Source organism: Engystomops pustulosus, chromosome 4, assembly GCF_040894005.1.
Source record: "Engystomops pustulosus chromosome 4, aEngPut4.maternal, whole genome shotgun sequence".
In the NCBI taxonomy this organism is placed as follows: Eukaryota; Metazoa; Chordata; class Amphibia; order Anura; family Leptodactylidae; genus Engystomops; species Engystomops pustulosus.
The window spans coordinates 128,492,386-128,506,525 of record NC_092414.1 but is presented as its reverse complement, the minus strand read 5'-3'; the positions used below and the strand labels follow the sequence as shown (position 1 = coordinate 128,506,525).

The window sequence follows — 14,140 nt, the reverse complement described above, 5'->3', positions numbered from 1 at the left end:
AGGAGAAGGAGGAAAATGAGGAGGAGGAGGAGGAGTGGATCAATTATTCAGGTTGAGCTTCCTTCACCTGGTGGAGATTGGAAATTCTGAGAAATCCAGCCTTTATTCATTTTAATAAGCGTCAGCCTGTCAGCGCTGTCAGTCGACAGGCGTGTACGCTTATCGGTGATGATGCCACCAGCTGCACTGAAAACCCGCTCGGACAAGACGCTAGCGGCAGGGCAGGCAAGAACCTCCAAGGCGTACAGCGCCAGTTCGTGCCACATGTCCAGCTTTGAAACCCAGTAGTTGTAGGGAGCTGTGTGATCATTTAGGACGATGGTATGGTCAGCTACGTACTCCCTCACCATCTTTCTGTAAAGATCAGCCCTACTCTGCCGAGACTGGGGACAGGTGACAGTGTCTTGCTGGGGTGACATAAAGCTGGCAAAAGCCTTGTAAAGCGTACCCTTGCCAGTGCTGGACAAGCTGCCTGCTCGCCTACTCTCCCTCGCTACTTGTCCCGCAGAACTACGCACTCTGCCGCTAGCGCTGTCAGAAGGGAAATACTGTTTCAGCTTGTGCACCAGGGCCTGCTGGTATTCATGCATTCTCACACTCCTTTCCTCTCCAGGGATGAGAGTGGGAAGATTTTGCTTGTACCGTGGGTCCAGGAGAGTGAACACCCAGTAATCGGTGCTGGAATAAATTCTTTGAACGCGAGGGTCACGGGATAGGCAGCCTAGCATGAAATCTGCCATATGCGCCAGAGTACCAACGCGTAAGAATTCACTCCCCTCACTGGCCTGACTGTCCATTTCCTCCTCCTCCAACTCCTCCAACTCCTCTTCTTCTGCCCATACACGCTGAACAGTGAAGGACTCAACAATGGTCCCCTCTTGTGTCTCGCCAACATTCTCCTCCTCTTCCTCCTCATCCTCCTCCACCTCCACCTCCTCCGATATGCGCTGAGAAACAGACCTCAGGGTGCTTTGGCTATCAACAAGGGAATATTCTTCCCCCGTCTCTTGTGACGAGCGCAAAGCTTCCGACTTCATGCTGACCAGAGAGTTTTTCAACAGGCCAAGCAGCGGGATGGTGAGGCTGATGATGGCGGCATCGCCACTGACCATCTGTGTTGACTCCTCAAAGTTACTCAGCACCTGACAGATATCAGACATCCACGTCCACTCCTCATTGTAGACTTGAGGAAGCTGACTGACCTGACTACCAGTTCTGGTGGAAGTTGACATCTGGCAGTCTACAATCGCTCTGCGCTGCTGGTAAACTCTGGATAACATGGTCAGTGTTGAATTCCACCTCGTGGGCACGTCGCACAACAGTCGGTGAGCGGGCAGTTGGAGGCGGCGCTGCGCTGCCCTGAGAGTGGCAGCATCTGGGCTGGACTTCCTGAAATGCGCACAGATGCGGCGCACCTTCGTGAGCAAATCAGACAGATTGGGGTATGTCTTGAGGAAACGCTGCACTATCAGATTTAACACATGGGCCAGGCATGGCACATGTGTCAGTCTGCCGAGTTGCAGAGCCGCCACCAGGTTACGGCCGTTGTCACACACAACCATTCCCGGCTTGAGGTTCAGCGGTGCCAGCCACAGATCAGTCTGCGCCGTGATGCCCTGTAATAGCTCTTGGGCGGTGTGCCTTTTGTCGCCTAGGCTCAGCAGTTTGAGCACCGCCTGCTGTCGCTTAGCGACGGCACTGCTGCTGTGCCTAGAGCTACCGACTGATGGCGCCGTGCCCACGGATGGTAGTTCGGAGGAGGAGGTGGAGGAGGGGTGGGAGGAGGAGGAGGCATAGTAGGCCTGAAACACCTGGACCGAGGTAGGCCCCGCAATCCTCGGCGTCGGCAGTATATGAGCAGCCCCAGGGTCAGACTCGGTCCCAGCCTCCACCAAGTTAACCCAATGTGCCGTCAGCGATATATAGTGGCCCTGCCCGGCAGCACTCGTCCACGTGTCCATGGTCAGGTGGACCTTGTCAGAAACGGCGTTGGTCAGGGCACGGATGATGTTGTCTGACACGTGCTGGTGCAGGGCTGGGACGGCACATCGGGAAAAGTAGTGGCGGCTGGGGACCGAATACCGAGGGGCGGCCGCCGCCATGAGGTTGCGAAAGGCCTCGGTCTCTACTAGCCTATAGGGCAGCATCTCCAGGCTAAGCAATCTGGAGATGTGCACATTAAGGGCTTGGGCGTGCGGGTGGGTTGCACTATATTTGCGTTTCCGCTCCAGCGTCTGGGGTATGGAGAGCTGAACGCTGGTGGATGCTGTGGAGGATCGTGGAGGCGACGATGGGGTTTTTGTGCCAGGGTCCTGGGCAGGGGGCTGACTAGCAGCTGACACAGGGGAAGGAGCAGTGGTGTGCACGGCCGGAGGTGAACGGGCTTGTTGCCACTGAGTGGGGTGCTTAGCATTCATATGCCTGCGCATACTGGTGGTAGTTAAGCTAGTAGTGGTGGAACCCCTGCTGAGCCTGGTTTGGCAAATGTTGCACACCACAGTCCGTCGGTCATCCGGTGTTTCCTTAAAGAACCTCCACACTTCTGAAGATCTAGCCCTCGCCGCAAGAGCCCTCACCACAGGAGCTTCACTAGTTGACAGTGGCGCTGATGCACCAGCTCTGGCCCTGCCTCTCCGTCTGGCCCCACCACTGCCTCTTCCAACCTGTTCAGGTCGAGGACTCTCCTCCGTCTCAGAAGCACTGTGTTCACCCGGCCTCTCAACCCAGCTTGGGTCTGTCACCTCATCATCCTCCGATCCCTCAGTCTGCTCCCCCCTCGGACTTCCTGCCCTGACAACAACTTCCCCACTGTCTGACAACCGTGTCTCCTCATCGTCGGACACCTCTTTACACACTTCCACTACGTCAAGAAGGTCATCATCACCCACAGACTGTGACTGGTGGAAAACCTGGGCATCGGAAAATTGCTCAGCAGCAACCGGACAAGTGGTTTGTGACTGTGGGAAGGGTCCAGAAAACAGTTCCTCAGAGTATGCCGGTTCAAATGCCAAATTTTCCTGGGAGGGGGCAGACTGGGGGGGAGGAGGCTGAGGTGCAGGAGCTGGAGGAGTGGGGATTTCGGTGACATGGGTGGACTGCGTGGAAGACTGACTGGTGGTGGACAAATTGCTCGAAGCATTGTCAGCAATCCACGACATCACCTGTTCGCACTGTTCTGGCCTCAACAGTGCTCTACCACGAGTCCCAGTAACTTCAGACATGAACCTAGGGAGTGTAGCTCTGCGGCGTTCCCCTGCTCCCTCATCAGCAGGTGGTGTCTCACCCCGCCCAGGACCACGGCCTCTGACCCCTGCAGTAGTTGGACGCCCACGTCCCCGCCCTCGTCCTCTACCCCTAGCCCTCGGGTTAAACATTTTTAAAATGAGAGTTATAACTTTTTTTTTTTTTTTACTTCTTTTTGTTTTTTTTGGTGTTTTTTTGTGTGTTTTTTTTTTTTTTGTGTTTTTTGTTTTTTTTTGAGTTTTTAAAACCAAACAATCCTATCCTATTGCTATGGCTATTTTCTAGCCAAGTATCAAAGGAAGCACACTACTATGCCAGATGAGATGACACTGAGTTATTGCCTAATAGAAATCCAACCCCTACTGAATTTTGCCACTTCGGCCTTTGCTATGGATATGTGCGCCACTAAGCGCAGAACACAGCGGTCGCAAGTCTCACTACAAATTGCTCAGAATTGGCAAGTACATGCACTGCAGAAACTACAGCCACCAGCAGATCAACCAGAAATCAAATATATAGAACGCTACTGTAGGCTTCAAGAAGCTGTTTGTATTCTCCTATGGCTATTTTCTAGCCAAGTATCAAAGGAAGCACACTACTATGCCAGATGAGATGACACTGAGTTATTGCCTAATAGAAATCCAACCCCTACTGAATTTTGCCACTTCGGCCTTTGCTATGGATATGTGCGCCACTAAGCGCAGAACACAGCGGTCGCAAGTCTCACTACAAATTGCTCAGAATTGGCAAGTACATGCACTGCAGAAACTACAGCCACCAGCAGATCAACCAGAAATCAAATATATAGAACGCTACTGTAGGCTTCAAGAAGCTGTTTGTATTCTCCTATGGCTATTTTCTAGCCAAGTATCAAAGGAAGCACACTACTATGCCAGATGAGATGACACTGAGTTATTGCCTAATAGAAATCCAACCCCTACTGAATTTTGCCACTTCGGCCTTTGCTATGGATATGTGCGCCACTAAGCGCAGAACACAGCGGTCGCAAGTCTCACTACAAATTGCTCAGAATTGGCAAGTACATGCACTGCAGAAACTACAGCCACCAGCAGATCAACCAGAAATCAAATATATAGAACGCTACTGTAGGCTTCAAGAAGCTGTTTGTATTCTCCTATGGCTATTTTCTAGCCAAGTATCAAAGGAAGCACACTACTATGCCAGATGAGATGACACTGAGTTATTGCCTAATAGAAATCCAACCCCTACTGAATTTTGCCACTTCGGCCTTTGCTATGGATATGTGCGCCACTAAGCGCAGAACACAGCGGTCGCAAGTCTCACTACAAATTGCTCAGAATTGGCAAGTACATGCACTGCAGAAACTACAGCCACCAGCAGATCAACCAGAAATCAAATATATAGAACGCTACTGTAGGCTTCAAGAAGCTGTTTGTATTCTCCTATGGCTATTTTCTAGCCAAGTATCAAAGGAAGCACACTACTATGCCAGATGAGATGACACTGAGTTATTGCCTAATAGAAATCCAACCCCTACTGAATTTTGCCACTTCGGCCTTTGCTATGGATATGTGCGCCACTAAGCGCAGAACACAGCGGTCGCAAGTCTCACTACAAATTGCTCAGAATTGGCAAGTACATGCACTGCAGAAACTACAGCCACCAGCAGATCAACCAGAAATCAAATATATAGAACGCTACTGTAGGCTTCAAGAAGCTGTTTGTATTCTCCTATGGCTATTTTCTAGCCAAGTATCAAAGGAAGCACACTACTATGCCAGATGAGATGACACTGAGTTATTGCCTAATAGAAATCCAACCCCTACTGAATTTTGCCACTTCGGCCTTTGCTATGGATATGTGCGCCACTAAGCGCAGAACACAGCGGTCGCAAGTCTCACTACAAATTGCTCAGAATTGGCAAGTACATGCACTGCAGAAACTACAGCCACCAGCAGATCAACCAGAAATCAAATATATAGAACGCTACTGTAGGCTTCAAGAAGCTGTTTGTATTCTCCTATGGCTATTTTCTAGCCAAGTATCAAAGGAAGCACACTACTATGCCAGATGAGATGACACTGAGTTATTGCCTAATAGAAATCCAACCCCTACTGAATTTTCCCACTTCGGTCTTTGCTATGGATATGTGCGCCACTAAGCGCAGAACACAGCGGTCGCAAGTCTCACTACAAATTGCTCAGAATTGGCAAGTACATGCACTGCAGAAACTACAGCCACCAGCAGATCAACCAGAAATCAAATATATAGAACGCTACTGTAGGCTTCAAGAAGCTGTTTGTATTCTCCTATGGCTATTTTCTAGCCAAGTATCAAAGGAAGCACACTACTATGCCAGATGAGATGACACTGAGTTATTGCCTAATAGAAATCCAACCCCTACTGAATTTTCCCACTTCGGTCTTTGCTATGGATATGTGTGCCACTAAGAGCTAAACACAACGGTAGCAAGTCCCCCTGCTAATTCCTCACAAAATGGTAAAAGATGCAAATTAAAATAAAAAAAGTAGAACTGTTAGGGTTGGTACACAAAAGACAGGGGATAGTGTGCCCTGAGCTTGCCCCAACCTCTGTCCCTTCCTATAGCCCCCCCACGCTAAACCGTGGGGCGACTACTTGAAGACTCGAAATATTCTGGGTAAGTGTGGGAAGGGGAACACAAACAGACTGACAAACATAAAACATAAAAGAATCGTAAACAAGCCGGAGTCACAACTAGAGGGTACGTCAAAAGCAGAATCAGTAAGCAAGAGTCAAAGTCCAAAACTAGCCGAGTTAGCAACAATATAGATACAGATACAGAGCAATACAAACTAGCAGCAACCAGGTGGAGAAAGGGATTTTCAAACACTGGCACTGGTGACTAGTGAAGCTGCAATTTATGCAGCCAGAACTCCACCTCCAGAACCTGATAGGTGCTGGACAGCATCTGGGAATTAACCCCTCATGGTGCAGAAACAACCAAGCACCAAGCAGAGGTTCAAAGTCCCAGCCACTCCTAGACAGCGCGAGATCTTAGCAGCCGCTGCCCAGGACGAGAGGTGGAGTTTGCGCGGATACGCGCCGGGGTTCGGAGAACGCTGCTGGTACCACCAGAAGAACCAGAAGTCCCAGCAATCTCCCTAGCGAACCTGACAGTACCCCCCCCCTGACGGGGGGCCTTCGGACCCCTAGATCTTAAAGATGGCTTCTGAGGGTAGGTCTGATGAAATAACCTGAGTAACCGTGGAGCATGAACATCTCTAGCCGGAACCCAAGACCTATCCTCAGGACCAAAACCTTTCCAATGGACCAGGTACTGCAGGGAGTTACCTACCCATCTGGAATTCACCACCTTTTCCACCTCAAATTCCAGATTCCCCTCCACAATAGATGGAGAAGGAGGGTCAGAAAGAGGCAAAACAGGCTCAACATAGCGCTTCAGAAGACTCTTATGGAAGGTGTTATGGACCCGCCACCCTGCTGGAAGTGTAATCTTGAAGGAAACCGGGTTAACAATATGAGTAACAACAAACGGACCCACAAACCTGGGCGCAAACTTCAAAGAGGGGACCTTCAATTTAAGGTTTTTTGTTGATAACCACACTTTATCCCCCACCACAAACGTATCAGATTTAGTGCGCCTTCTTTCAGTTTGTTGGACCATAGAATTTTGTGCCCTCTGAATATTCTCCCGAACTTGTGACCAGAGCGAGCGCAACTTGGATGTAATGGCTTCCGCTCGAGGAATATTAGAGACAGGCACAGATGAAAAAGAGAAACGTGGATGAAAACCATAATTGCAGAAAAACGGAGATACCTGTGTGGACGAACTACAGTGGTTATTAATAGCAAATTCTGCCAACGGAAGGAATTTCACCCACTGGTCCTGACTGTCCGAGACAAAGAGTCGCAGATATTGAATCATCTCCTGATTCATTCTCTCGGACTGACCATTAGACTCAGGATGAAACGCTGAGGAGAACGACAGATTAACTTCCAGTCTAGAACAAAATGCTCGCCAAAATTTGGAAACAAATTGTACGCCCCTATCAGACACAATATCATCTGGTATACCATGGAGGCGTACAATGTTCTGTATAAACAAATCAGCCAATTCTTCAGCTGAAGGTAACTTTTTTAATGGAACAAAGTGTCCCATCTTGGAGAAACGGTCCACTACCACCCAAATCACTGTATAGCCTTGAGATGCTGGCAGATCAGTGACAAAATCCATTGACACTTTAGACCATGGCCTGGTGGGAACTGGAAGCGGAAGAAGAGGCCCCTCAGGACGTCTCCTGGGAGTCTTTCCTCGCGCACAGACCTGACAGGCTTGGACAAATGCGTGCACATCATTAGTCATGTGAGGCCACCAGTAACTTCTCTTTAAGAGATCCAAGGTACTCCGCATTCCCGGATGACCTGCCAATACTGAGCAATGCGTCTCCTCCAACACTCTCAAACGACAAGAAAGAGGAACAAATAATTTGCCTTCCGGAAGGTCTTTGGGTGCAGATTTTTGTCCTGCTAAAATTTGAGAGGAGAGGTGGGAGGAGACAGCTGCCAACACAACACCTGGAGACAAAATATTACTGTCCGTAGTCGCTGGAAGCTCAGGAGTCCCGAAGCTACGGGACAAGGCATCAGCCTTCACATTTTTTGACCCAGGTCGGTAGGTGACCACAAAATTAAAGCGAGAGAAAAACAAGGCCCACCTAGCCTGACGTGAGTTCAAACGCTTAGCAGTATCCAAATATACTAAGTTCTTATGATCTGTGAGCACAGTTATCGGATGAAGAGCTCCTTCCAAAAAGTGTCGCCAGACTTCAAATGCCCACTTAATGGCAAGGAGCTCTCGATTACCAATATCATAATTCCTCTCACAAGAGGAAAACTTTCTAGAGAAATATGCACAGGGCCTAAGTCTGGTGAGAGTGGAGGACCCCTGAGACAACACTGCACCTACTCCTACCTCGGAGGCATCAACCTCCACAACAAACGGTAGAGAGAGGTCAGGTTGAACCAAAACTGGGGCTGACGAGAATGCCGCTTTTAAAGTTTCAAACGCTGAGCAAGCGGCAGGGGACCAGTTGTTTGGATCAGCACCCTTACGGGTCAGATCCGTGAGGGGTTTGGCGATCACAGAAAAGTTCTTTATAAAGTTCCGATAATAGTTAGCGAAACCTAAAAATCGTTGTAGGGCCTTAAGATTGGTAGGCCGAACCCAGTCCGTGAGCGCCTGAACCTTACTCGGATCCATCTGTACATCAGAGGGAGTCACAACATAACCTAAGAAGGAAACCTTCTGGACGCAAAAAACACACTTTTCCAGCTTAGCGAAGAGGTGGTTTTTGCGCAACCTGGTAAGTACTTGGCGGAGATGTTGCTGGTGAGAAACCATATCAGGAGAAAAAATCAAAATATCGTCTAGATACACCACCATAAACACACCGATGTAATCATGAAAAATGGAGTTCATAAAGCCTTGAAAAACCGCTGGGGCATTACTCAAACCAAAGGGCATAACCAGGTATTCAAAGTGCCCCAAAGGTGTATTAAATGCGGTTTTCCACTCATCCCCTTCTCGGACCCGAATCAGGTTATAAGCCCCTCTGAGATCTAATTTAGAGAAAACTTGGGCCCCAGAAACCTGATTTAAGAGATCCGGGATCAAGGGGAGGGGACCTGAGTTTTTTACCGTTATCTTATTTAATTCTCGATAGTCAATACACGGCCGTAAACCACCATCTTTTTTCTCAACAAAAAAGAACCCGGCCCCAGTGGGCGACTCAGAGGGACGAATATGTCCGATTGCCAAACTCTCATCAATATAACTCTTCAGTGCCTCCCGTTCTGGTACTGACAGGTTATATATACGACCCTTTGGCAATCTAGCATCAGGAAGAAGGTCAATTTTACAATCAAACTCCCTGTGAGGAGGAAGGACTTGGGACAAGGGTTTTGAAAACACATCTGAGTAGTCCGAGAGAAAACCTGGAAGACCCTGATCTTCCGTCACTACTGTACATAGTGAAACTCTGGTCAGGTGATCCTTACAGTGAGGACCCCAATGAACCAGCTCCAGAGTTTCCCAATTAATTACCGGATTATGGATCCGGAGCCAGGGTAGACCAAGAATGACATTTTCAGACAGGTTTTCCATAACTAGAAAAGAACACCATTCTTCATGCATAGCTCCTACCATAAGCTTTATCTGCGGGGTTCTGAATTTGATCAACCCTGCCTGTAGAGGGGTCAAATCCGCACCCGACATCTGGATAGGAGTGGACAATGGAATCAATGACATGCAAAACTGAGAGACAAAATTATAATCGATTAAATTAGTTGCAGCACCTGAATCCAAAAAGGCGCGACCAGTGCAGGAAACAGACTGAAACTTAACCGTACAAGGTAAATACATTCTAGACACAATAGGGAGTACCTGAGCTCCTAAGCAGTCCCCCCGACTACTGCTTAGGAGCGGAAGTTTTCCTGCTGCTGCCTCTTGGAACAGGTGTTGATCTGATGATCAGGACTTCCACAGTAGAAACAAAGATGGCGTCTTATTCGATGTTGCTTCCGCTGTGCAGGAGAGATGCTATCCAGCTCCATGGATTCCAATTCTGGACTACCTGGAGACGGACTGGCCGCTGGCTGACAGTCCGAGGACACCCGAGGTGATCGCATGGATCTTAGGCGACGATCAACTCGGATGACCAGAGTCATAGCATCATCTAATGTCTGAGGCTCGGCATAAGCTAAGACTAAGTCCTGTACTCGGTCTGACAGTCCGGACATAAATTGGTCTTTTAGGGCGCAGTCATTCCATTGAGAGTCAGTCACATACTGTCTGAACTGGGCACAATAATCTTCTGCTGTCCGTTTTCCCTGACACAGAGATCTAAGGTGGGAAACTGCAAGTGCTCGCCGGTCAGGTTCGTCATAAATCTGGCCTAAAGCAGAAAAAAAAGCGTCAAGAGAAGAACGGGATGGAGAGTCAGGTGGGAGAGAAAAAGCCCAATTTTGCGGATCCCCACGCAACAGGGAAATTACCACGCCCACCCTTAGAATCTCTGTGCCCGATGAACGAGGGCGTAAAGAAAAGTAAAGTTTACAGCCCTCCCGAAATGAAAAAAATTTCTTACGGTCACCAAAAAACACGTCAGGGAGAGGAACCTTAGGTTCAGGCGTGGGTGGCAGTGGATCCTGCGGTGATGTCTGCCGTGGAACCTGCATAGATTCCTGAATTTGGAGACGGGAAGCTAGATCCTGAACAAGCTGAGTTAGGGTCTGGACCTGAGCGACCACAGCTGACAAAGGCTCCATGGAAGGAGAGAATGTAGCAGGTCGGATACAGGATGCAGACCTATGTGTGGCCAGTGTTTCTGTTAGGGTTGGTACACAAAAGACAGGGGATAGTGTGCCCTGAGCTTGCCCCAACCTCTGTCCCTTCCTATAGCCCCCCCACGCTAAACCGTGGGGCGACTACTTGAAGACTCGAAATATTCTGGGTAAGTGTGGGAAGGGGAACACAAACAGACTGACAAACATAAAACATAAAAGAATCGTAAACAAGCCGGAGTCACAACTAGAGGGTACGTCAAAAGCAGAATCAGTAAGCAAGAGTCAAAGTCCAAAACTAGCCGAGTTAGCAACAATATAGATACAGATACAGAGCAATACAAACTAGCAGCAACCAGGTGGAGAAAGGGATTTTCAAACACTGGCACTGGTGACTAGTGAAGCTGCAATTTATGCAGCCAGAACTCCACCTCCAGAACCTGATAGGTGCTGGACAGCATCTGGGAATTAACCCCTCATGGTGCAGAAACAACCAAGCACCAAGCAGAGGTTCAAAGTCCCAGCCACTCCTAGACAGCGCGAGATCTTAGCAGCCGCTGCCCAGGACGAGAGGTGGAGTTTGCGCGGATACGCGCCGGGGTTCGGAGAACGCTGCTGGTACCACCAGAAGAACCAGAAGTCCCAGCAATCTCCCTAGCGAACCTGACAAGAACGTTATTGTAGCCCTAAGAAGGGCTGTTGGGTTCTTTGAGAATCACTCCTGCCTAACAGTAAGCTAATAGAACACCCTAACGCTTTCCCTGACCAGCAGCAGCTCTCTCCCTAGCGGCATCCAGAGACAGAATGATCCGAGCAGCGCGGCCAGCGGCTAGTCTATCCCAGGGTCACCTGATCTGGCCAGCCAACCACTGCTATCGACGTGTAAGGGTACCACGTCATGCTGGGTGGAGTGCAGAGTCTCCTGGCTTGTGATTGGCTCTGTTTCTGGCCGCCAAAAAGCAAAACGGCGGGAGCTGCCATTTTCTCGAGCGGGCGAAGTATTCGTCCGAGTAACGAGCAGTTTCGAGTACCCTAATGCTCGACCGAGCATCAAGCTCGGACGAGCATGTTCGCTCATCTCTAGTCCTAATGTTTCCATTTACTGACAGCAACTGAGCTTTACAACACATAGACAACCCCCAATATAAGTTATAGCCCTTCCTCCATCTGACAATCTTATCACTAGAAGGGTGAGAAGCCGGATGCAATGTTTTTTTTGAATCCTGGATGTTTGACCTTAGTCTAAGGAAAGTCCTTACTGATAGCTTGACCCGGCATCCTATGAGGGACATGTGAGGATAAACAGTAAATCCCAATGACTTCACAACTAGATACCAGGGTACCAAAGAGACTGCAAGACGATATTTATGTGAATTGTCAATGCAATGAGCACCAAATCATGAATTCTTTCCATATATACAACATGCTTTTATTAGTATACCTTCAAGATTATTCCAAGTTATGTCTGCTCACTGTGGGTGCTCAATGTACTTTTCCAGATCAAGCCAAATTTGCTGATATGCCCCAAATGACGGATCATATATTGCACAAAATATGGAACATATTGGTGCACCTCAAGCCATCTCCCTTTTAATAACCCCACATATTTTTTACCATTAAGCTTCGCCACATTATCATCTAAAGAAAAAAATCTGATCAGATATTTAATAACTGTGATGTATGACAAATATGCCCAGTGTTGCAGCCAAATGTGGTATTCAGTGAGGGAAAGGGAGGGGAGATCAACAGAAAATACATACCTTCACTTACAGGTTTTACAATACTCACTTATATAAAGGTATGATATTGTAAATGAATTGGAACTAATAAAGTTATGTGTACACATGCCCTTTAAGTACTTCTTTGTAGATTATTCTCCTTTACATGAGAACATTTCATATCCATAATTCACATAGATACATTTATATTAAAATGTATGCATTATAGATGTTCATTCATGACAATGTACATTCATTATACTTTCTATATACTATGAAACACATGAAAACTATAAATCCGGTTAAAAAATAAAAAGATACATCAAATTTTCATAAACGGATTTCTGGGAAATTAAGACACATGATTGATACACTCCTCATGTCCAAGTCTTACTTTTTTGCATTACAAGTCGGTTAAGTAAAAAGCCAAATGTGTCATTTTCATTTGTCATATTTCTTAACAACAATTTATTGTGTACTCACTTTTTCCGCAATGCCATTTGTTACTTGAAACTCATACAAGTGCCTCTCAGGGATTTCAGATGCATGATCTCCCCAGACAAGAGAAAAGCAGAAGCAGAGCCCAGCTAGAAAGTTCATATTAAATCCTTGGGGTGCAGCAATTCTCCCCGGTAGGACAGGAATATGTCTGGGGTAGTGCTGCTACATGTACAGTGGGAACTTGCCAGTCTGCAGCTGGCTGAGATGTCTCTGAGAGACTGGAGGCAGAGGCAGTCCCACCCCTCCCACCCCTCATCCAAGCCTCTCATCCCAGCCTCTCATCCATGTTCTCTCCAGTGCTGGATCACTATGTGCATTATATGTAGAACTCTCTTGCCAGCTGTATGAATGATGGGCCACCAGCAGACATCCAGCACCTGTCGTTCCATGGGAATGAAATGCATCCAGTACAAGTTTTCTAGTTTCCTGAACACAATTCTCCAGGCAATCTTCATTAGAAAGAATTGGTGTGGCTGAGTGGTCACTTAAAGTGCCTGCTAATATTAAACCTAGCTGGCACCCTGCCTTCTTACATTAATATGGAGAAATTTAGATGGAGTCTTTTATTTAGTGTTGAGAACAAATTGGTTAATTTTATGAAATCACTCAGAAATCTGTATACAAATTACTTCCACATTTTGTAAAAAGTAGCCAAACCCTGATTCCTAGGAAAAAGCATCTGGCAGCAGACCTGTTACTGGCGTGCAGTTATTCCGGTGTACTCCGGTGTACTGAGGCATTAAAGAATCCACCATATTTATACAAAATTAATTTAACTTTACTTATTTTTAATGACTTCTCATAAAATAATTTGTTCACCTTTCAATCTCAAGCTTAATATGGGGTTTAGAAGAAATATTTTCTTGCAAATAGAAATGCAATAGAAGGGCAGCGGGGAGGAGTTTCCCCTGATCATATGGGCGTTTACACCTAAACACTTAGGAACAAGAAGGGGCACCAGGTCTTTTGCATTGTTTAGGTGTAAATGCATATAACATTGGGAGCAAATTCTACTGAACACAATTCAAGTGCAGCATGAGAACACAGCCTTACAGCCTTACAGAGGTCGGGAGCTAACAATATTGATAACCTATCCATAGTATAGGTCCTTAATATACACTCAGCATGCCCACAGATCAACTGTTCTCAGCAGAGGCTGAGCTGAGAAAGACACAGGATGCAGACAGCTCCATTCTCTGTGAAGTGGACAGACCAGGTTACTGCATATTCATTGGAATGGGATCTAACAGTGACTTATGTTTGATCTACATGCACAATCCACACAACCTCTCTACATTATGGTCACTTAACTTAACAGCTTCACTTAAGGCACATACTAGTAGAAAAGCTAA

General features: G+C 47.4%; 1 protein-coding gene across 1 annotated transcript in view; it reads right to left on the bottom strand.

Moving 5' to 3' along the window:
* Positions 1-13,013, bottom strand: part of ITIH5 (inter-alpha-trypsin inhibitor heavy chain 5) — a 70,575-nt gene extending 57,562 nt beyond the window's left edge. Inside the window, exon 1 of the mRNA XM_072147421.1 lies at positions 12,771-13,013. Within this exon, the coding sequence (XP_072003522.1) occupies positions 12,771-12,887 (117 nt within the window). The 5' untranslated portion in view covers positions 12,888-13,013. The remainder of the gene's footprint in view (positions 1-12,770) is intronic.
* Between the last annotated feature and the right edge of the window lie 1,127 nt (positions 13,014-14,140).